The sequence below is a fragment of the Carettochelys insculpta genome, chromosome 3, assembly GCF_033958435.1.
Source record: "Carettochelys insculpta isolate YL-2023 chromosome 3, ASM3395843v1, whole genome shotgun sequence".
Taxonomy (NCBI): Eukaryota; Metazoa; Chordata; order Testudines; family Carettochelyidae; genus Carettochelys; species Carettochelys insculpta.
In genome coordinates this window covers 38122690-38146665 of record NC_134139.1, presented here as the reverse complement: position 1 = coordinate 38146665, position 23976 = coordinate 38122690, and the positions used below count along the sequence as shown (strand labels likewise).

Here is a 23976-nt window from a genome sequence, read left to right as displayed (position 1 = left end):
GCTGGTCTGCTGGCTCCCCAGCCGTGGTTCTGGGCCACTGGCTTCCCGGCACAAGCCCCGGCTGTTGGGCTGCTGGCGTTCTGTTCCTGGCCACAGTTTCACAGCCCTGCTCTGTGTCCCCAGCCCTGGGCTGCCAGCTTCCATGACCCCAGCTCCTCAGCTGCCACCAATCTCCCTGCCACCAGCTTGGGTTGTGGCTGCATGGCGTGAGGCTCCCAGCTAGAGCCCTGCTCCAGGCCTCTGGGGCTCTCTGGTAAGCTGTTGGACCAGAGTGTCCTGAATTTCAGAGGTTCAACCTGTATCAAACCTAAATTTGTTATAGGTTAAACCTATAGTTCTAATTCCAACCTTCAGAGGATATGGAAAACAGTTTATCACAGTACTCTTTGTAATAGCCCTTAACATATTTGAAGGCTGTTATCAGGTCGCCCTCCGTCTACTTTTCTCAGGACTAAATATACCATTTTACCACTGGTGCCAGAAGTTTTTCTCTCAGCAGTACCCATCAGGTTATGGTTCTGGTAACTCCTGGAGTGGTATACTTCCCCCTCTGTTCCTTCTTGTTTCCAGTGGTGGTACAATGGAACTGCTGTGGAACAGCTGTTCTTTGCTATTTCTTATTCACTGCTAATACAGTTTTCTTTATAGTAGTTGTTTATAGTAGTTTCCCTTAATAATAATTATATTGTATTGCTTGCTGGAATGTGCGGACCATGCTGACCGGCTTGACTGAAGATCTTCAGGCCATCAGTGACACCCGAAAGACCGCTGTCGTCAACGAGGAACTGAAGAGGCTCATAGTTGATATCGCTGCACTGCAAGAGACGCAACTCGCAGATTCGGGATCTTTAAAGGAAAAGGACTACACCTTTTTCTGGCAGGGTAAAGCCCAAGAAGAACCCAGAGAGCATGGTGTTGGCTTTGCTGTCAGAAACACCCTTCTACAAATGGTGGATTTAGTCATGGGCAGGTCAGAAAGACTTCTTCGGATCACGCTTCAAACCTGCACTGGTCCTGTTCACCTGATCAGCGCTTATGCTCCAACCCTGTACGCCACACCAGAAGTAAAAGACAAGTTCTATGACGTGCTTAGTGCTGCAGTAGCGCAAATACCTGCTCGTGAACAACTGTACATCTTGGATGACTTCAATGCAAGAGTTGGAGCTGATTGGGCCTCATGGCCTTCGTGCTTAGGACACTTTGGTGTGCGAAAAATGAATGACAATGGACAGCGTCTCCTTGAACTGTGCACGTACCACAATCTGTGCATCACAAACACATTCTTCCGAACGAAGCCACAGCACAGAGTGTCGTGGAGACACCCACGCTCGAAGCACTGGCATCAACTAGATGTGGTCATCACTAGGCGTAATAACCTCAAAACGTCCTTCTGACACGCAGCTATCATAGTGCTGACTGTGATACAGATCTCTCGCTAGTTTGCTCCAAGCTCAAGCTGAGACCCAAGAAGCTGTACTGCTCTAAACCTGCTGGAAGGCCCCGCATTGATGCCAGAAAGACGGCAAACTTGGAGAAAGCTGAAAAGTTCAGAGAGACCCTCCAGGAAAATCTGTGCAGCGGCCCTGGGGGCGCCGATGCAACATCCAAATGGCAACATCTATGGGATACTGTTTACAACACGGCCTTGTCGGTGTTTGGAAGAAGAGCTAAGAACACGAACGACTGATTCGAAGCTAACTCTGATGAGATGATTCCAGTCATTGAAAAGAAGCGCGCTGCACTCCTGGAGTACAAATGCTCACCGAGCCAGAGTACCTAGCAAGCACTTAGAGAGGCCAGAAGAACAGTACAGCAGACAGCCAGGCGCTGTGCCAGCAACCACTGGCTCCAGCTATGCAGCAGCATCCAGACCTGTGCTGAATTTGGTAATCTCAGAGGAATGTATGAGGGTATGAGGAAGGCATTAGGACCCACCCAGAACGAGATGGCACCTCTGAAATCCAAATCTGGTGAAGTCATTGCTGACAAAGCCAAACGGATGGAGCGCTGGGTTGAGCACTACTCCGAGCTGTACTCACATGAGAACGTTGTGGTTGACGCAGCCCTCGATGCTGTCGAGCTCCTACCAGTAATGGACGAACTGGATCAAGAACCGACTGTAGATGAACTGAAGAGAGCCATCGACAGCATTGCAGCAGGAAAGGCCCCTGGTCAGGATAGTATACCACCAGAGGTAATCAAATGTGCCGCGGACACACTCCTGGAACCCCTACATGAGCTACTGTGCCTGTGCTGGAAAGAGGATGAGGTTCCACAGGATATGCGCGACGCTAACATTGTAACATTGTATAAGAACAAAGGAGACAGAAGCGACTGCAACAACTACCGTGGAATCTCCCTCCTAACCGTCACTGGTAAACTGTTTGCACGCATCATCCTTGGCAGACTCCAGAAGATTGCTGAGAGGGTGTACCCCGAATTGCAGTGCGGATTCCGCACAGAGAGGTCTACCGTTGACATGGTCTCTCTAAGGCAGCTGCAGGAGAAGTGCAGGGAGCAGAGAAAGCCACTCTACATAGCCTTCATCGACCTGACCAAGGCCTTTGACTTGGTCAGCAGGGATGGTCTGTTCAAACTGCTCCACAAGATAGGCTGTCCTCCACGGTTACTCAAGATGATCCAGTCGTTCCACGAAGACATGAGAGGAACCATCCAATATGACGGCGCATTATCGGACGCTTTCAGAATCAGGAGCGGCGTCAAACAAGGATGTGTGCTTGTTCCGACATTGTTCGGGATCTTCTTCGCACTCCTCCTGAAGCATGATCTTCAACAGAGGGCATCTTGCTGCACACAAGATCTGATGGGAAACTGTTTAATCTTGCAAGGCTGAAAGCTAAGTCTAATGTGCGAGAAGTCCTCATCAGAGACATGCTGTTCGCAGACGATGCTGCTGTAGCGTCTCACACAGAAGACCAGCTTCAAAAACTGCTGGATCAGTTCTCCAAAGTGTGCAAGGACTTTGGGCTTACCATCAGCCTAAAGAAGACAAACATACTCGGTCAGGATGTTGCTGAATCCCCATCAATCAGCATTGACAACTGTACGTTAGAGGTCATCCACGAGTTCATTTACCTGGGGTCCACCATCACTGACACCCTGTCATTAGACACTGAGCTAAATAGGAGGATCGGAAAAGCAGCCACAACTCTGTCCAGACTCAGCAAGAGAGTGTGGAATAACAACAAGCTGTACACTCACACCAAAATGCAAGTCTACAGAGCCTGCATCCTCAGCACCCTCCTTTATGGCAGCGAGACTTGGACCCTGTATGCCCGCCAGGAAAAGAGGCTGAACGTCTTCCACTTGCGCTGCCTCAGGCACATCCTTGGAATATCATGGAAGGACAGAGTGCCCAACACCGCCGTCCTCGAGCAAGCTGGAATCCCAATCATGCACACCCTCCTCAGGCAGCGTCGGCTCCGCTGGCTTGGCCACATCCACAGGATGAATGATGGAAGGATTCCAAAAGACATCCTGTATGGTGAGCTAGCCTCTGGCAAAAGACCTCCCGGATGCCCCCAGTTGCGCTACAAAGATGTCTGCAAGAGAGACCTCAGAGAGGTAGACATCGAGCTGGACAACTGGGAAGAACTAGCAGACGACCGCAGCAGGCGGAGGCAGGGGTTACACAAGGGCCTTCAGAAGAGCGAGATGAAGATCAGACAGCTAGCAGAGGAGAAGCGAGCGCTCAGAAAGCACAATAAGGACTTGCCAGACACCCACTACATCTGCAAGAGATGCAGCAAGGACGGTCACTCTCTTGTGGGTCTTCATAGTCACAATAGACGCTGTAAATGAAGTCCTCAATTGAAACTTTAAAGGGTGCGATCCATAGTCTATGCAGACTGAAGGATGCCTACTAATTATATTGTGTGGCATCACCCTGGAAGGGACTTAGTCTGGCATCGGGGCATGCGCCAAACCGCAGACTTCTGAGCTTTTGAAACATGCAGGTGTCCTATGCCAGTTAGTGACCTGCACAATGGTTGCCTGAAGTGTCTCAGCAAGAGGCACATGAGGGATAAGTTCCAAATTTGCAAACTGTTTAAGCTCTGTACCAAAAAAGCAAGGGACATTAATTTGCATGCTCCTGTGAGGCAGTCAGTGTTGACCCCAGCACCGCTGCAAAGGTCGAACTCTTGCCTTGAGCTCCACTGCTTCAGTGCAGATTGTCCCTCTGGTTCTGTCCTCCAGCCAACACGGCTCACCCATGCCAGCTCCAGGGGAGTTCTGCTCCAACCCATAAAAGAAAAGGAAAACAGGAAGGGGAGCCAGGTGGCTGTTGTGGCAGCTCATCGTCTCCTTTGGGAAATCAGGCTCTGGTTCAGCTTGTCTGCAATGGGGAGCAATGATGAACTCTGGCACCTGGAGAGGATGACGACTCCAGAAGCCCTACAGGTGGCACAGGGAATATTTGGAAGTTGAGTAGCGCAGCTGTCCACGGTGCCTCAGTCTGGAGGCAAGCCCACATTGGGTTCCTTTAGAGCTTCTCCCCAGTGGACAGCACTCCCTACCTAGGATTCCAGCCTGTCCGCACTCCCCTGCATGAGCTGATTCCCATGAGCTGATGGGAATAAGGGGACTTCGAAGTAGGCGGCGTCCTTTCGAAAAGGAGCCCCGTCTGGACACGCCGCACGGCGGCAAGGCGCATCAATTTCGAAGTGCCGCGGCTGCCCGCATGCTAATGAAGCGCTGAATATGCATTTCAGCGTTTCATGAGTAGTCTTTGAAATGGCCATTTGCGTGGCCATTTCGAAGTTTGGGGCACGTGTAGACACGGCCACTCTGGCACAGACCTGCTGAGGCACGTGACCCCTGGCAAAGGCAACAAACTGAGACATCAGGGTCTCAGATGTCAGCACTGCTCCTGTGACCATTCCAGAGAGTAACATTGCCTCTTTTCTTTTAATTGGCACTGGTCCCTGTCATGATGGTCCTTGTGGTCTCTATTTGTCAAATTATTGATTTCGTTCAAGCTCTCAGTCTTCTACAGGGTCCTAGCGCTGAGTGGATGATGAGAGGCACAGAATGCTCAGTTTGTATTGCCAATCGTCCTTTCCCCAACTGGCTAGATTTGTTAGGGTGAATCTGCTAGTCACTGGATCCAAAGAGCCAGCCACATCAGGAGCCCTGGGATAAGAATAGCAAAAGGTATAAGTGGAAGCTGAGTCAGCCAGTGCCCTCAGACCAGTCAGGCTTAATCCACTCCAAACAGGGAGCTAAGGAATCATTTTGAAGGTGTGCCAGAGTGCAGCATACCAGATTTCCCTATGAGTCCAATCTCCTCCTCCCCCTGCATTTCGGAGAAACATTTCCCATTTTCTCCCATCCTGAACCACTATAGCATCAGACCAATGGATCCTGGGCACTGTTTCTCGGGGTTATAGCCTCCAATTTATTTCTCCACCTCCATCTCCACTCCGTGGCCCTTTTTAGGGACCACTCCAATGAGACACACTCATCGTCTCTGTGCCAAGATATACTCCATCTCTGTGACTTTTGCCTCAGCTATGACATCCGCCTGGACGGAGGTCAAGGTCTGGGAATCAACAATGCCTTAGCTTCCGTAACTAAAATGTGACAAGCGGCATGATGAATGGAGTTCAAGTCTGCAGCCAGGAAATTGTGTGTTCTAATTCTTTCTCTTCCACTGACCCCTCCTGTGATTTTGGAGATGGGAATTAATTTTTGTGCTCGAGTTTAACCATATGTAAAATGTGGACAGTAAACTTGCTTATGTCTCACTGGTGCTGTGAAGTTTAATATTTCCACAGTATTTTTTTAAAGATCATTTTCACTTCAGAATTGTTTAGCAGAACCAGAACAGTTAACACAGAATTTTGTCTTGTAACTTATTTTGTAGAACATTTGAGCAAGTACTTTCTCTGGTAGACTCTGGTGGCTGAAGCCATTCAAATGGAATGCACAGAATCAAAGTATCTCTGTACCACAGGCGATTTGCTTGCTGCCACTGAAGCATCAGTAGATATAACGGTGCTTGTAATGTTTTAGGAAGAAGTTAAGAGCTGTGGAGAAGTCTCTGCACTGTTCTTCAGCCCAGAGCTGAGTTTTTCTAGCCTGTTTATACTAGGAATCAGATGAACAAAAGTTGTTATCTAGAGATGGATTTTTAGGGGAAAAAACATACTGAGCTGCAATCCCTGAATGAATATCTCAAAGATAGTGCTATAGTCAAACATTGTATGCAGAGAGAAAACACTGAAGATCCCATTGAGTAACTGGGTATACTTTTTCCGCTTACATGGAACAAAAGAACTGGAGTCTACTGGTTTGGGCGAGGAGGCCCTATCCACACAGTCATAAATGAAAAGCCTTGAACTGTATCTCTTCTGTTCCCCTTGAAACCTCACAACTCAGCTTACAAGCCTCATTTTGACTAAAATGATCTGTAGGGCCAAGACTACCAAATAAATACAGAGAATCAATACAGTACTTGCTCTTTGTTAATGAAAAGGAAACATAAATTATAGTGTTAATTATATGACACATGGTTCCATGACGATAAAAGTCACATGCACATTTTTTGAAACTGGTCACAATCACTTAATATTAAGCTCTTTTGATCCCTGTTGCTAATAACCTGCATTCTAATGCACGCCATCTAAAATGTTTTAATTTTCAGACTGTCTTGCATCTTGCAGTTTTGAATAAACAATTAAAAGAAAATTAAATGGATCAGAAATGAGGAGCAGCATGTGCTAAATAGATCAATTAAATTTCTTTTGTGCCATTTAGGTTATTAATATTTTACGTGCTAATAACCCAAATAGCCCATGAGGAATTTGTTTTGTGATCGATTTAGCATAGCCTTCTCCCCCTTACTGTTTCATTTTCCTAAGCTTTGATAAATAATTATTAAAGCATTAAAATGCATGATTTGGCTACAACCAACCAACACATGTGCAGCGATTTTAAAACATGTAAAATTTAAAGCATTGTTGATAGGGCCCTACCAAATTTACAACCATGCAAAATGTGTTCCCCATACTAGATATCATGGGTGAGACCAGTATATCTCAAATTGGAGGTCCAGAACCAAAAAGCAATCGCTAGGGGATCACAAGGTTCTTTCAGGAGTGTCATGGTATTGCGACCCTTACTTCTGCACTGCTTTCAGAGTTGGACAGGTGGAGAAGGATGGTTGTAATGTCCATGTGCACAGCTCAGAAGGCAGCACCCCACCCACAGCAGCACAGATGTAACAATGACAAGCCACCTTTACTTCTGTACTGCTGCTTTCAGAGCTAGGTGGCTGGGAGAGTGGGGGCTGGTGACGAACAGCACAGCTATGCCGGCAGCAGTGCAGAAATAATGGTGGCAGTGCCGTACCAGGCCATCCTTACTTCTGAGCTGCTGCTAGCAGTAGTTCTGCCTTCAGAGCTGGATTCCTGGCAAGCAGCCACCACTCTCCAGCTGCTGAGCTCTAAAGGCTATGCTGGTGCCAGCAGCTGTGCAAAAGGAAGATTAACAGCACTGCAGCTCCCCCTGCAATAACCTTGCAATCTCCCCCCCAACTCCTTTTTTGGGCAGGGACCCCCTACGTACAGCATCATGAAACTTCAGATTTAAATACCTGGAATTATGAGATTTACCATTTTAAAAATCCTGTGACTGTGAAATTGACCACAATAGATGATTAATTTGGTAGGGCCCTAATTATTGAACATTTTAAATGTTACTTTCACTGAAATTGCAAAAATTGCGAGTATAGCATTTAAACTTCCTGGTTCACTTGCTGTGCTTGAAAGCTAGCAAGCTGGAGCTTGACTAATGAGCATCAGCAGTTTTCTTTGAATTCTGGTCTTTCTGATGTCTGTTGTGGCACAATATTATACAATACCATTTATAATTGTAAAAATGAAGGATGCTTAGATGGTCTTTTCTCAAAAGTTGAGCTAATTCTGATCTGCTGAGTGGTGTTTGTTTATCTGAATAAGAAGGTTGAATTCAGAAGAAGTCTCTTATATAGCCTAGAAGTGTGCCCAAAAATAGAGATTTACATTCTTATCCAATCTGAATATACCCTGTCAAAGCATAGAGGTACAGTTTTTAACCTGTACATTGAGTCAAATAGAAATTACTTTGAACTGCAGGAAATGATTTTGCTATACTATAGGTTAAGAATGTTTTTAAATATTATGTTTTTGTGGTAGTAGGGAGCCCATGCATCCAAGTGTCAACATTTCTGCTTCTTTTGTTTAGGGCTCTGTTTCTTCAGTGTTTCCAGATCACCACCCTGTGCCTGCAAAACAAAATGCCCCATCACAGCTGATTTCTGGCATTTTTTTCTTTCTAGCTGTGAAAGGAAATAATGCTCAGAATCATGTGAAGACACTATTATTGCAGTTTCATGGGATCACTGTGAGAGGGTGCTGAAGATCTGTGTTGTCAGTAAATTCACTACATGCTGGACCCATTTGCAAAGTAATGAATTTCACCCCAAGAAGATTTGCAACAAATTAAAGAATATTCAGTATTTTATATTATGTGTACACCCCTACCAATTTCATAGCTGTGAAATCATGTCACGGATCATGAAATAAGCCTGTCCTTATGAAATCTGATCTTCCCAAAATCAGCCAAGCAGGGAAGGGGACAGGATTTGGCCCTTTCTCTGCTTGGCTGTTACCAGAGGGAGAGCATATCTACCTGCACAGACAGTGCAAAAATAAGTGTGTACCACCCTCACTTCTGTGCTGCAGCCTGGGCTTCTGCCCTGTTCTCCATAGCTTGTACCAGTGCTTGGGTTGCTGCCAGTCCCTCAGGTGCTGCAGACACCTATTTGTATTGTCCCATTTTATGATCTCTTTTTTGAAATTATATTTAGTGATTAAATGTGTTTCATATTCTGTTGTTTCTGTTTAAGAACAGAAATTTTGACTAATATTTCAGTCTTAAGTAAAGATGATATATGGTCCATTTCCTATAAAATGATAACCAGAAGTAAACTCTTTATTCAAGTTTGGATAACTTCTTTCTCCCTTTCACTTCCCCTCTGTTACAAGGGTAACCTCTTCCCCACAGCCTTGAAAATTGGTAACTAGCAGTTCTAATGGTCATTGAAAATTTGTTTTTTCTTTGTTCAAAGTTTATATATTTCAGATTTGCCATACGCATTATTTTCTGATCTTTACTGGGGAGGAAAGAGCTATGAATATATTTCCCAAATGTGTGCAGTTAATTTTATGGTTAAATTATAAAAACTAAAACTAGGGATTCATAATGGAAACAGATTTTTTCTAGCATGACTGATGCTGGTAACCTGTGTGTGGGTATGAATATATTATATTTACACATCTAGTGTAAGAGTGGAATAAGTAGCTTGTTATAAGAGGGCAATGTAAGACTTGTATTAAAACTTATTGCAGTACACTCTTCGGTATCTGGCAACCTTGGGACTGGGAGATTGCTGGATATTCAAATGTTCTGAATAATAGAGAGGTGTACCTAGCAATGCATAACACTAAAGAAAAGCAAGATTAGATATTAAGAAACAAACCAAAATGCATGCTGAGTACTTTATTTACCAACAACAGTAGTATTGTAAACTGTAAACTTGTATTTGCTGTATTTATTTGTATTTACTTTCACTATACTGTACTTGTGGAAAACGTAACTAAAACTTACCTATGGTTAAAATGTTGGTTATTTGAGAGTTCCAAATGATAGAATGCCACTTAAGATAAAGTTTACTGTATATATTTTCATTGATGTTCTAAACTAACATCAGGAGCTTAAGTTTTCAGGCTGAAAAATTAGAATTAGGTGGAAAAGAAGGTGCACCATCAATCCCACCATTTTCAACAAATGCACATGACTTTATTAGCCCTGTATGTGGAGGAATACAAAATGTGTATTTTAATCGACCTGTTATCTCAGTGCACAGCTCATCTTAAGAAAGAAAATAAATTAATTTGCTGTAAAGCGCTGAAATTTCTTTTAAAGATGAATTACTTAAGCTTTTCTTTCATTTAACTTACTAACATGTACAATGAATGGTGCTGAAATTATTTCCAGTTATCTGAGATGAAAGACACAATGGGTTCTTATGAGCTATGTTTGGAGAATCTGAGAAACACTGGTGCTGAGCACACTATTCTGTTTTTTCGAATGTTTCCTGGCTTTCTGTTAGCTTTCAGTCTTCCATGGGTCATTCAACACACACTCCCTTGGATGACTTCTTTCAGCTCCCATGTGCCAATCAAAATGAAGTGGATGCTTTCTAGCAAGCAGAGAAAATAAGCGTTCTTTATTTGAAATTGGCTGTGTTCTCTGTGGAAAACATTCTTGCATTTTCTTTAATTCCTAACCCTGTTTAGGCCTTTAGCTATAGGAGGCAAAGCGGGAAGCTTGTGGGGATGAGCAGCTGATAAAACAAAAGGCGTACCCAGTGAAACTAATATAGTGAACTAAAGCCAGAAGTAAAAATCTACATTCATGCCTGGGCAATGTGAGCATTTTTGTGCTAAAGAAGGAAAATCAACTCATCTAAAACCTGCCCTCTCTAATGATTTCTGAAGCTGTATTCACATTACATAAAATTAATTGTTCTTCTGATTTAAACAAATAACGCTTACTATGATTAACAGCGGGCTTGGGGAAAAATAGGAATATGATTTTTGAAATATAGGCTTTGTAATGAAAGTATTGATGTGTAATGACATTTAATATTGACATGACTAGAGCAGCATTTTGATAGTCAAGGGTACAATAATTAGAAAATATATTTAAATAATGACTTAAAGAGAGCCACTAATACAAAATTTTCTGGAAAGTTTCTCTTAGCTGTTTTTGTGGCATTTTCTTTTTTGCTAGAAGTAGTAATTCCCTGATATTACATTGCCTGATTTATTAGAGGTGTGATGAATTCTGCCACCTCTTTTGTAGAGCTGTGAGGATCTTGTATTTTCCTCTTGCTTTTTCACACTTAAGACTAACCCTTTTCTCCCTTCCCCCACCAATCATAATTGTGCTTATGACAGGTCTAGGTGGAACTCTTTCCTTTAAAACACACAACTGCTGCTCCTTTATCTTCCAGAGGGGTCATAGTCAGAGACTAAATTGAGCTTTAGGATAACCTGGTCTTTGTGATTTTCCACTACATACTGGCAAAACAGTTTATGGCCTGTCCTTTCCCAGAATATAGTCTTCCTTGTTGGTTGTGCCTCCTCCCTCAGCAAAGTTCTGAAATGCAATTTTCAGAATAAACTTGTTGCTTTCTGGAGCCAGACAGTTTCCGAGGTTCCTGATTTAATCTCCCCCTGATGGAGACAAGACATCTCCTGCCAGGGTGAATTGCATGCAGTATTAATGGCACAAAGAAGGACTACTGCTGGAAAGGAAATCTTAGCCTCCTACTTAGCAGTCAGAAGCATTGTCATGGAAGCCCAAATCTCTCTCTTCATACTTCCATTGGAGTTGGTGTGAATTCTGCTTTTATTATAAATCAAAATCAGTTTGTGGCCTCATAGTATGCATTGGAGAATCCTGATACCTGTTTTGGAAAGTATTGTGGTTCTTCAAGTGATTTCTCATATCTATTCCACATTAGGTGTGTATGCTCATCACATGCACCAGTGCTGGAAGTTTTTGCTTTAGCAGTACCTGTAGAGGAGCACTTCTTTCAATTGTCCTTCAGTCTGTACCACCTTGAACTCCCATCTCCTCAGGAACAGCTGGGATTCACCTAATGTGGAATGAGCATAAGCAAGAACTTAAAGAAAAGACCATTACCTTTCCATAACTGGTGTTCTTCAAGATGTGTTACTCATATCCATTCCAGGGTCAATTATAGAAAGGTACCTGGTTTTTACTGCTAATTTAGTAGCAAGAAGACAGAGGTTGGAGCTGCGGATATTAGATTTACAAATAATGGGATTTAAATCATGTAACTATCGAGGATGTGAGTGACGTAAGAATAAATTTCAATATTGATTAGGCTAAGTCAGTCACACCAGAGCAATGGACTGGACTAAAACTGAGTCCTTACCAATGCTCCCAGGATTTTACCCCGCGACCCTGTTCGTCGTCTACGGTGGGTCTAATCACAACGGGGTTTCAGGGTGTGTGAACTGCGCTGCTGCGGTGTGTTTACCCAAGGAAGAAATACGGACAAAGTGTTAGGTTCAAACAGGGAGAAAGGGTTTATTTAACAAAGTAGAAGTGTGGATTATGGTAAGCTAGGTGACACAAAATATATGGACCCTTGTTTTTCTGAAAATAAGCACAGGATTTGAATACTAATTGGCTTTTAGCCTTAAACAACAGGTAACTGCTATAACAGCACTGCTATCTAACCCCTTAGCTACTTACTGCGCTTCCGGGACGGGCCGTGCAGCCTTCGATGCGTGCTGTAAAATGGAAAGGATAACTTCAGAGCTGAATATTGTATTAATTTATTCCTGGATCTTCCTGAGGTTCACCAGGTCGCTCAACCCTTGGCCGACTACCGCGGGGAGCAGATCTTACTTAGAATAAGAATTTGCCTGCGCTAAGCTAGGTCTATTCTCTAGTTAAGTGGGTTGCCCTGCTGGCCAAGCAGGGGAGAGCCCAGTATATGCGGGGTTTCCTTCTGAGAAGTTATCCCCTTAGTTAAATGTTGGGGTTTTCCTAGTTGAAGGTTATCCCCTCAAAACGGTACTGCCTATTTCGACCACCTTGTTATGGTAGCCCTTTATTGCAGACCTTCATTACCCTTAAAGGGTTACTAAGAACACCAGGGTTTTCCCTATATAGGGTTATCCCTGACCGCTCTACCCTCCTAAATAGGGGGAGCTTATAGCTCTGGATTATAATTACAAAGCAGTTTGCCTAACTATTCTTCTGTGTGCATGTAATAGTTTTAGGCTAGACCAATAGCATTGGCCTCCTGTGCCTTTACAAAGAGACAAGGGGTACAAAATATAAGACGCAGATCATGGACTTGGGGAAGTCCCAATCCACTCTCTGTTACAAAACTATATAAAAACATTAACTGCTCACCTAATTACTTATATTAGCCTTAAACCCAGACCACAAATACCTCCTTATTCCTGCTCTGTAATCCAGGCGCTGGGCCTGTAGTTCTCTTCGAGCTAGGAAGTTATGACCCTCACGGCGCGCTTGTACGGCAGCCGCGTCAGGTCAGATAGTAAAGGAGGAAGGAAGAAAAAGAGAGCCAGGAGGAAAACCGGCTTGGTTAACAAAACCTCCTGTGTCTTTTCAGGAACGACCATGATATTTCAGACACCGGCCCGAGCTAAGGTCGGTGACTGGAAGAGCAGGGTCGCTGCTGCGGTTTCCCCGTGCAGGGCACCGTTGTTTAGGCGGTGCAGTCTGCCGGGTAAACCCTCCGGATAAAAGAACCGGAGCCTTACTAGTGATTTTTGCTCTTGGTAGACTGGAGCTCTTCTGGTCTTCTGGCTGGAACTCTTCTGTTCTTCGTCGGCCCACGGCGGCTAGCGAGCGATGACTGACACGCAGGTCAGCTTCGGCTCTTCCGCCAGCGATGTTCGGCTACAGGCTCAGTCCCGCTCTTAGCTCAGTCCTTCTCTGTAGTCTTCTTTCTTCTTTGTCTGTTCTCCTCTGAGGTCTGGTCCGGAATGCCCGAAGCAGGGCTGCTCTCCTGAATATATGCAGCCTGGGTGGACCTGTTTGACAACCTCTGCCTGCTAGGTCCTCCTTAGTGCCACTATGTATCAAAGGGGCATTTGACTACTACATATGTATAAGGATTCTAAATTAACCAATCAGTTTGAAACCTTTCAAACCATAACTTCATACATATTCATAGCCCGCCGAATATTAATTGCAACTGTCATTTTCCAGCGGCCATTTTGTGTATCTAAACACCATTTTGACAGTAAATATACTTTACAATTTATCTAATTTTGATGTGGTTTGTGAGGGAAATATGTCACCACTGCTGGTAAAGCAGATTATAAATTTTAAATGCTCAGCTTAAAGGCTGTTTGGTCAGGATGCAGGGCAACCACACAGACACCACGGCTCATGGACAGGGACATATAAATCACCTCAGAAGAGGGTTTTTCTACAGTAACAAATTGGCAATAAATGTTACGGCGAATTCACACATAGAACTGCTAACCATCTGCATGGAAATTTTTTGATACTCTTTTATTTTGTTTAAAGTAAGACTGGCACTGTTTAGCTTAGTCAAATTTTTTGATTGATGAAAACAGAAATCTGTTTCTTCCTTTGGGACAATGGTTTTAAACCTTTATGCCAATTATTGTATGAAATTTGTTTGTAATGACTTTATTAATGCATTTTAAGTAGCTTGCTGTAAAGTTAGGTAAAGGTCAGATGAATTGCTGTATGCCCTGGGAGACCTCTGTGTATCCACACAGATACATGTACGCCGGGTTGAAAACCACTGTTTTGGGGTATTTCAGTAGTATAGTAGAAGTTTGAAGATGTGGCCTCCCTGGCCGCCAGCTGGGTGTCCAGGTTAACTGAGCATGGTTATGTGAGTGCTGGATAGCACAGTTTTTACCATGCATTGTTATTAAAATAAACAGGATTGGGATTTTAAAAGACAAGAAATGAGTCGGAGTTAAATACAGAGCATAACAAAATATCCCCATTTAGAAAAACCACAAGAAATCTTCAAAAGAAATACTTGAAGTTATGCTCTTTTATCAAACATCAGAGGGATAATCTTGTAATTGAAAGGGATTTTCCAAGGGGATGCTTGAGATTAAAACGTTCAACCTGAACTTTCAGGCTTTTCTACCTGAGGTGTAATACATATTTTTTAAAAATCTGTACATTAAAGAGCGTTAGCCGTGAAAGTATTGTGTATTACACTAATTGTGCCATACTTAAAACTTGATATTTTGATTACAAACCTCTTTTTTTTGGCTTCATGTTTCACACATTTTAAATTACACCCAGTTGCATAGAGGTCACCAGATTAGTTTAGAATTTTTCCTCTTTATTGTTTAATCCCAAAACTGATTTTTCAGACATTAAGGTTGATTTTAATTTTAGACAGTGCAATGGAATAGCTTTAATTTTATTTTAGGCTGGGCTTTCTTCCCCACCTCCTCCCCCCAGTTTTTAGAAGGGGGAAAAACACTACACATTTAAAATAATTGCTACTGAGAATTATTCATTAACACTAGGATGTATCTTTTTTTCTTAATTCAAAATGTGCTATATTTCATGAGGCAGAGTGGCCAGCTTCACATGGTACTATTTTATGAATTTATAAATTTTATTTGAATGGCAGGTAGCAATGAAACAGTGTTGTACAAGGTGCTAGAAATATTTAATTGCATACCTGAAGAAAGAAGCAAAGAGTGTCCCCAGACTTTTTAGTTTGCTGGAGCTTTACTTTAGAATCAAAGGACAATTGGTGTTTAAGTGGTTCAGAAAACAAAACAGATTTCTTCTTGAAACACAGCTCTACCTGTTTGGGGTTAATGTTGATATGGTTATACCATTGCTATTCCAGTCCTGGGTCCAGAGCCCAGAAACCTCACTGCACAGGGATGAGAACCCTCTTCTAGCCCCTCTCCAAGAACATATTAACAATCTCATTAGGTCGTGTCTGCATTTATTTTGTAAACTCTGCAGGGTAGGAATAATGTCTTTTTAACTGTATTGTGAGGGGCCTAGCTGAACTCTGGGACACTGTAAAAGAACAGGAATGCATGGAAAGGTCAGCTGATTTCTACTAGTGTGCATAGATGTAAAATATCAGTGCTCATTTTTAAAGTCCTTACAGCACATCTGTGCATCACAATACAGTTTTTAGCACCTGTTTGAATCTTCCTTCAACAGCCTGCTAAATCCAGGGTTGTGAGTTCAATCCTTCAGGGGTCCATTTAAAAAAAACAAAAACTGTCAGGAATGGTGATAGGGCCGGCTGAGAGTGCAGGGGACTGGACTTGACGACCTCTCAGGGTCTCTTGGTTGAGGTTATCAAACTTGTTTTTAATTGTGGCTTTTAGACCTGAAAAGTTTAGAGCAGTAGATTATTTCCTCACCCAGGTTCCAGTAGATGAGTTTCTGGCACATAATTGTTGAGCTATTGTTTTGTGCTTTGGGAACTAGAATTAGCAAACATGTTTGTCCAGATCCTCAGCAAGTGTAAATTGACTTCAGTGGAGCTCCATCAGTTTACACAAGTTGAAGATCTGCCTAACTAGACTTTAAAACTATAATGTATTAGTAGGTTGCCACTGGGTTATATTTCAAGTCCAGATCTAATCTGAACAGTGAATAAATACAAAGGGCAACTTTTTCCTCAACAGACTACACCATGGCTGCTCAGTCATACCTTTAATTCCATTTAATTCCACAAGGTTTTACTAGTCTCTTTTCTCTGCGGTGGTAAGAGTTGAGAATATTCAAGTTATTCTCTCCTATCCTGTACATCAGAAGTGTTTAGCAAATTTCAGTGCCAGTACAATGTTTTTACTTCTTTTACTTCATTTGTTTGCAAATGCAGTGCTTTAGCAGAATTTGGATTTCAGACTCTCTTTTTGCTGTGACTTATTATTTAGACTGTGTTAATCCCAACACCGTGCTTGATGGTTTTCAAACACTAAGACAAAATTGCTACCCTCTGGATCATACCATCGAAAAACAGAAGTACAAAGGATGAGAGGATGTAATACTACTAAAGCTATCAGTGGGTGATACACATCTTATTAATGAGATCTTTTTTGAGTTGTAATTTTTGTTCTTTTTATTTAAGTGAAATAAAGCATATTCCTCTCACCTAATCAATGTGATGCAGAAATCAAGGAAAACAAAACAAGCCATCTTGCCTTTCAGGTTCTGGGATGAATTTGAAGCACAGCTGTTTGTGAATGCAGATATACTTTTAAACATAGCAAATTGACCATTGAACTAATCAAGTCGATAACTGGAACCTTGCAACCTGTATTTCTCCTTCAGAGTAGAACCACACTTCAAAGTGAGACATAAGTGTAAACTAAATTTATGAGCTGTTGGTTGTGAAATTCTAAGTTGAAAGTATTAGAACTTCCTTTGATGATTAATTACAGTTTATATGATTTTTATTTTTACCATATCAGTTTTAACTTGTCATCAGGTAATCTAACTTTATACATCAATATTTTCTGGTTCACTGACTGTATCCAAGAATATAAATATCAGACATGTTGAGGTATTAAAAAGGAGCTCGTCTTTTCCTTTGTAATGGTAATTGTGGAGGTATTTATGTAGGTTTTAACCTGTACACAGTGGATGGACAAAGCTGAGGCATGCTTACAGTTAAAATTAGTAGGCTTTCTTTGAAGGGATTTCTTATTTCTTCCCTCTCTTGCTATGTTCACCAACATACTTTAAAATAAGGACTTCAGCCCCAAGTCGAACATACAACCTTAGGTATAAAGGCAATGTGGTGTATATGATGGGAAGCATAATTGAGAAACTGGTATGGTCCGTGGTAAAGATTGCAATGGGATTGTGCCTTTGACTGCCCTTAATTTTTAAATTCTGATATGAAGCGGAAACACACGACTTGTTATTAAAATGAAAAATGCAAAGCACTCTTTGAGAGACTTGTGAAGTTTCAGTCTCTGGTGATTGTTTCTGGGAAAAGAAATAAATAAAACACTTCAGAATTATTCCATGTTTGCTCTCGCTCACAAAATTTGTTCTCAGTTTAACACACAAACTACAACAGACACCAAGGTTCCACTTTGAAGCCAGGTGAGAGTTCAGGTTAACCTTTTCTATTGGTGGAAGTAATTCTATGTGTTTTAGAGCCCTTGTTATTGATCCAGGCTTCAGATACCATTCCCGTGTTACTGATGGTATAACTGAGTATCTGAAATGCCATGTGATCCTTACAGCAGAGCTGGGAATTGAAACCAGACACTGTGGCCAACTCAAGTTTCATGCAACCAGCTATACCGCCTTTCAGAAAGATTAGGCAAAATGTAACCAGTCACATTCTGTTACTTGGAGCTACTTCTGCATATTTAGTTTTACAACGTATTCCTGGGGAGATTCTTTATCATTAATGTCATATGCAGAATTTTCCTTTCCCTGCAGAATTGGTGCTACAGAGCTGTTGGCTGCTGCTGTAGGCTACTGGACCTAGCAGAGCCCAGCTGGCAAATACAGGACACTGTTGAGTGGAAAGGGGAGCTGGAGGTATCTGGGCAGCTGCAGTTCCTGGCACACCTTGAAGTAAAGAGCTGGTGTGCAGGAAACACCATACAACCCAGGAACCAGCATCAAGCTGTTCCTTTGGATTCTTGGGCTCTGGAGGTGGAAGGTATGGGAACTGGGAAGGAGGGAGGCAGGGAGATGGAGGTTTATGGGCTGAGGTACCACTCCATGTCTGACATGAGAGGGGATGCCAGCGTCTATCATGAATGGTCCTTTGATCTGCCTATGTAATTTTATTATATTTGTGAGAATCAGTGTTTGGCTCTTGTGAGGAGGGAGACATTGGCATAGGATTTGGTTCTAGTATTAACTATTATTTAATGAATGATAAATATGACTAGATGGTGGCATGTCATGTATAATTACAATAACATTAAAAGATCCAAACAGCTGGAAGATAAGACACTGTATTGGACAAAATATCTGGGCTCTTGGCTTGAATCCAAGATGATGTCTTAAATAAGTGCATCACAAAATCAGTACCGATCAACCGAGATTTATGTGAGTGACTTATAAGAACCCTACAGCAAACCAATGTTATGATTAAATTAGCTTGTACGTTTAGATGGGATTTTCCCTTTAGGTCAGACTTCTAAGCATTGGTGTGTTTGGGGAAAAGTTCACTTTCTTGTGGATTGAAGTAAAACTTTGGTTTCCAGAATTTTATAACTTTTTATCTTTAACAAGCATGATTAATTTTTAAAAAGGCAAACAGTAAAAGCTAGAAGAATGTTAAGTCGTGGTACCATAGGTAAGTATCAGTAGGATCCGAATATAAATAGCTATTTACCATTTGATTTATTTTATTGCCTCAGGATTGAAATTTAGCCTACATGTTCTCAAACCTAGTATAGTATCTGGTTTGCTCTTAAAAGGTAATTAATAAACCATTGTACAATATGCTTAATTGTCAAAAAAGGAAAATTTAAATTTGACAGGTACTTACCATAAGCTTTGCCCACTGCAGTGTGAACAAATGTGGCATTCGTATGTGTAAATATGTCTAGTTACTATCTAGAGAGCTTAATTTGAAATTTTGCCCTTATTACTAACAATTTTAAAATCCAATTTTGGAATAAGGTGTAACCTTCAGATTAAACAAATCTGTCCTATAGGGGCGCATATATAATAAAATTCAATGTTAATTCTTTAACTGGGAATTTTGTTTCATTAATTTTTAATTTTTTTATCCAGTGCAGTTAAAAAAAAAGTTTAAATTGACAGCGAATGGAACAGACTGCATATTCGATCAGTTCGATGTATGATAGAGTTTTTGTAAAGAGATGAAGAAGATTAAGAAAAATCAGTGGGCAAGACAACTTTACAGTAGAAAAAGTACTATTAAATTAGACATCCTTGTATTGTTGTTTCTTATGTTGATAGTGTCTGCAGTTCTCATTTATCTATTTTACAAACGCTAGAGTATTTCAGTAACCCAGTATTTGTACTTTTGTGTCTCAGCATGATGTCTCACAGACTTTACTCAAAGCAACTCTGGACAGTGTGGTTGAGGAGTGTGTCAGCTTTGTAGGAGTAGATATTAACATCTGCTCAGAAGTACTGTTAAGGTAGGTTGAATACTTTCCTATTCCAGTAATTACATGGCTCTGGATCACAGAGTCTCTGTTTAGTCTGTTATCCAACTCAGACTCAGCTGGAGCGAATGTTTCTTGTGTTAAACTTCCAATTACATTGAAAATGATATATTAAGACTGAAGTATTAAGGGTCAGTTTTTTTTGGAAGGACGGATGTGATTCTGCAAGGTAAAACTATTCTTCTAAGGAGACAAATATTTTCAAAGTAATAACGTGTCATGAAACAAACATAGAAATAACAAATATGGCATAATAAATATGTATGTGAATATTGCACAGGAAGATGTTTCCAAATGTTAGTTCCATCTTTCAGAAGATGGTTTTACAAATTATAGCAGGTAAAGCTGGTGGAAAAACAGAAAGAAAAATCTGAAAAATGTTCATAAAAATGTATCCCTTTTTCACTGTGGAAAATTTGAATTTTTTAACTAGGTCTAGAATGTATTGAAAATGTTACAATTTTTGTGGAACATTTTGTAACAATGTACCAAATTTTCTTTCCTGAAAAAATAAAAAGCAGAAAATATCAACCATCTAGCCCAGTGGACTGTTAAACCATAATCATAGAATCATAGAAATGTGTAATGGGAAGAGTCATCTAGTTCAATCGCATGCCCTGAGGAAAGACTAAGTATTGTTTCCTGGACCATCTCTGAAAGATATTTATCTAACCTGTTGTTAAAAGCCTTCAACGACAGCAACTCCATAGCCTTCGTTCCTAAACAATTTGTTTCAGCGCTTAACTGCCTTTACAGTTAGAAAGTTTTTCCTAATATCTACCCTAAATCTCCCTTGCTACAATTTAAGTCCGTTAGTTATTGTTCTGTCATCAGTGTTTAAGGAGAACTGTTTATAACAAACTTCTATGTGCTTGGAGATTATCATGCCCCCCCCCCCCCCCCCCGCCCTTTCCTTCTCCTCTAGCCTCCAGTAAGTTCTTCCTCATACTGAACAAACCCATTTTTTCAATCTTTCTTCCTAGGTCATGTTAGACCTTTCATAATTTTTTGTTGCTCTTCTCTGAGCTTTTTCCTGTTTGTCTACCTCTTTCCTGAAGTGTAATGTGCAGAACTGGATACAGTACCTTCTCTTGAGAGCTTACTGATGCTGAGTACAGCAGATGAATTACTTGTATCTTGCTGAACACTCCTGCTAATGCATCCCTAAATAATACTCTGTTTTTTGTTACAGTGTTAACCTATGTTTAGTTTGTGATTCATTATAACTCTTAGACTCTCTCTGAAGTAAGCTTTTCTAGTCAGTCATTTCCCATTTTGTATTTGTGCAATTGATTATTCATTCGTAAGTGTAGTATTTTCCATTTGTCCATATTGAGTTTCATCCTGTTTAATTCAGATTGTCTTTTATTTGTCAAGATGATTTAAAATATGCCTTCTATCTTCCAAAGCACTTGCAGTCCCTCCCTAGTTGGTATTGTCCACAACCTTTGTTAAGTGCATTGTTGATGACATAATCTAAATAATTTATGTTGAATATTACCAGACCCAAGACATATCAGTGGGACCTCACTCAGTATGCCCTTTCAGCTCACTTGTGAACCATTGATAACTACTCTCTGAATATAGTTTACCAGCCATTTGTGCTTCCACTTTTTAGTAGGTTCATCTAGGTTGTAGCTCCTTGGTTTATGTCAGAGCATCATGTCAGACAGTATCTAAAGCTTTACTAAAGGCAAGGTATATCACATCTACTGTTTCTCCCCTTCCTGCAAGGTTTGTTTCCCTATTGAAAAAGGTATTAAGTTGTTTTCAAATGATTTGTTTTCGTCAAATCCATGTTGACTGTTACTTATTACTTTACTTTTTTTTTGAATGCTTAGAAATGGATTGTTTTCTCCATTATCTTTCCAGATATTGACTAATCTATAAATCCTTGGGTTGTCCTTATTCCCCTTTTGTAGACAGGCACTATATTTGTCTTTTTTCAGTCCCCTGGGATCTCTCCCATCCTCCACAAATTCTCAAAGATAATTGCTAATGACTGAGATGTCTACATCCTGTTCCTTAAGAGTTTCAGAATGTATTTCATCAGGCCCTGCTGATTTGAAGACATCTGTGATCTAAGTAATTCTTAATTGCTGTTTTCCTATGTTAGCGTCAGATCCTACATTGATAACACTGACATTCACTCTGTTAGTTGTCCAATCACTATTTTTATGAAAACTAAGACAAAAAAAGCGTTTATCACTGCAGCCATTGATGCTTTTTTAATTATCTTTTAGCAATGGGCCTACCCTGTCCGTGGTCATCCTCTTTCTTCTTGTTACTTGTAAAAATGTTGTCTTGCTTCCCTTTATATGTATCACTCACTGGTTAAACCTTGTTTAGTGCCTTGGACTTTCTAATATTTTTCTTTTATACTTGTGTTGTTTATTTCATATTCATCCTTTATAAATCTTGAAGTGCAAATTCGGTGGGTTATGAAAGTTAAGAAAAATGGATTTATCCTGTTCTTGTCTTTCCTTCCCCTCCTCCATCCCCCACACTGCTTAAGGATGTCCTCTTTCTGGACATCACTTAACCAGCCTCCTGCTGTGTCTATCTCTCTTTCAATATCTTTCCTTTTAGACTCTGTATTTGACTCTTGCCTTCTTTTCTGTCTTCCTTGCTTTCAGATTCATAAGAGCCCACATTAGGTACTTTGTAGGTCATGCCAGGAGGGTCTACAAGAGGCAGTCCAGAACATGAATGCTTTGCGATTCATACTCCTTTTAGCACACACTATTGAAAAGCAATGAGTGTCTCTGAGATGTAAGCGGTAGCAAACAGTGCATCCAAAGCCCAGCTGATTATGAACCTTGCTTATTGCTCACATATGTGATATGTTACATGTATTCATCATCTTCTGTTGCATTTACAAGGCATGTTGATATCTCTGCAGGCATTAGAATTAGGTATATTCTCTGAAATAGACTAAAGATCAATGGAAAATTTTTGAGCTGTGTATTTGAATTATATACATTTCTTGGCACGAAGAATTGTTGAAAGCCAGTGTGAAAGAAGAATGTCAGAGTGCGTTATGGAACATTTAGTAAGGTGTCACAGGTTCCATATGTTGAATTAGTGGGCAACAAGAAAGTTCATTTAATTTAAGAAAGGAGAACTACACAAAAATGAGGCCGCTAATTAAACAGAAATTAAAAGATAAAGTGCTGAAAGTGAAATCTGTGCAAGCTGCATGAAAACATTTTAAACATGCCATAATAGTAGTGCAACTGAAATTTACACCCCAAATTTAAAAACCTAGTAGGTGAACCTAAACCATGGCTTAACAACCAAATTAAAGAATCAGCGAAAAATTTAAAAAAAACAAACAAACACTTAAAAAGTGGGAGTTAAATCCTAATTAGGAAAATAGGAGCATAAACTGTCAAAGGAAGTGTAAAAATTTAATTAAGAAAGTCAAAAACTAATTCGAAGACCAGCTAGACAAAAACTCAGAAAGTAATAGCATTTTTATGTGCATCAGAAGAAGGAGCCTGCTAAACAACCCCTGGTTCCACTAGGTTTTCTAGATAGCTAAGGCGCACTCAAAGATGATGAGGTCATTGCACAGAAACTGAACTAATTTTTTGCCTCAGTCTTTATGGTTGAGGACATAAGGGAGAGTCCTATATCTGAGCCATTCTTTTTTGGTGACAGATCTGAGAAACAGTCCCAGATTTAGGTGTCATTAAAGGTGATTTTGGAAGAAATTGATAAACAGTAGTAAGTCACTGGGACCAGATAGTATTCACCCAAGAGTTCTGAAGAACGTAAATGTGAAATTGCTGAGCTACTAACTGCAGTTTGTAACTTATCTTTTAAGTCATCTGCTGTACCAATACCTGGAGAATACTAATTTTTGAAAGGGCCTTAGAGGGGATCCTGGCAATAACAGGCTAGAAGATCTAGCTTCAGTACCAGTAAAATTGGTTGAAACTATAGTAAAGAACAGAATTGTCAGACGTAGAGATGAACATAATTTGTTGGGGAAAAGTCAGAATATTTTCTGTAAATCATGCCTCACCAATCTGCTAGAATTCTCTGAGGGGCGTCAACAAGCATGTGGACAGGAAGGCTTCAATGGGTATAGTGTAGTTAGGTTTCCAGAAAATCATTGATAAGATCCCTCACCAAAGGCTCTTAAGCAAAGTAAGCTATTGAGGGATAAGAGATAAGA

The 23976-nt window shown here is 41.0% G+C and overlaps 1 protein-coding gene across 3 annotated transcripts in view; it reads left to right on the top strand.

Annotated features, from left to right (window-relative positions):
- The window catches only part of SRBD1 (S1 RNA binding domain 1), a 207714-nt gene that overhangs the window by 149668 nt on the left and 34070 nt on the right, over nucleotides 1-23976 (top strand). For all 3 annotated transcript variants that reach the window (XM_074989638.1, XM_074989637.1, XM_074989639.1), the window contains one exon: nucleotides 19660-19766. In XM_074989638.1, the coding sequence (XP_074845739.1) occupies nucleotides 19660-19766 (107 nt within the window). The remainder of the gene's footprint in view (nucleotides 1-19659; nucleotides 19767-23976) is intronic.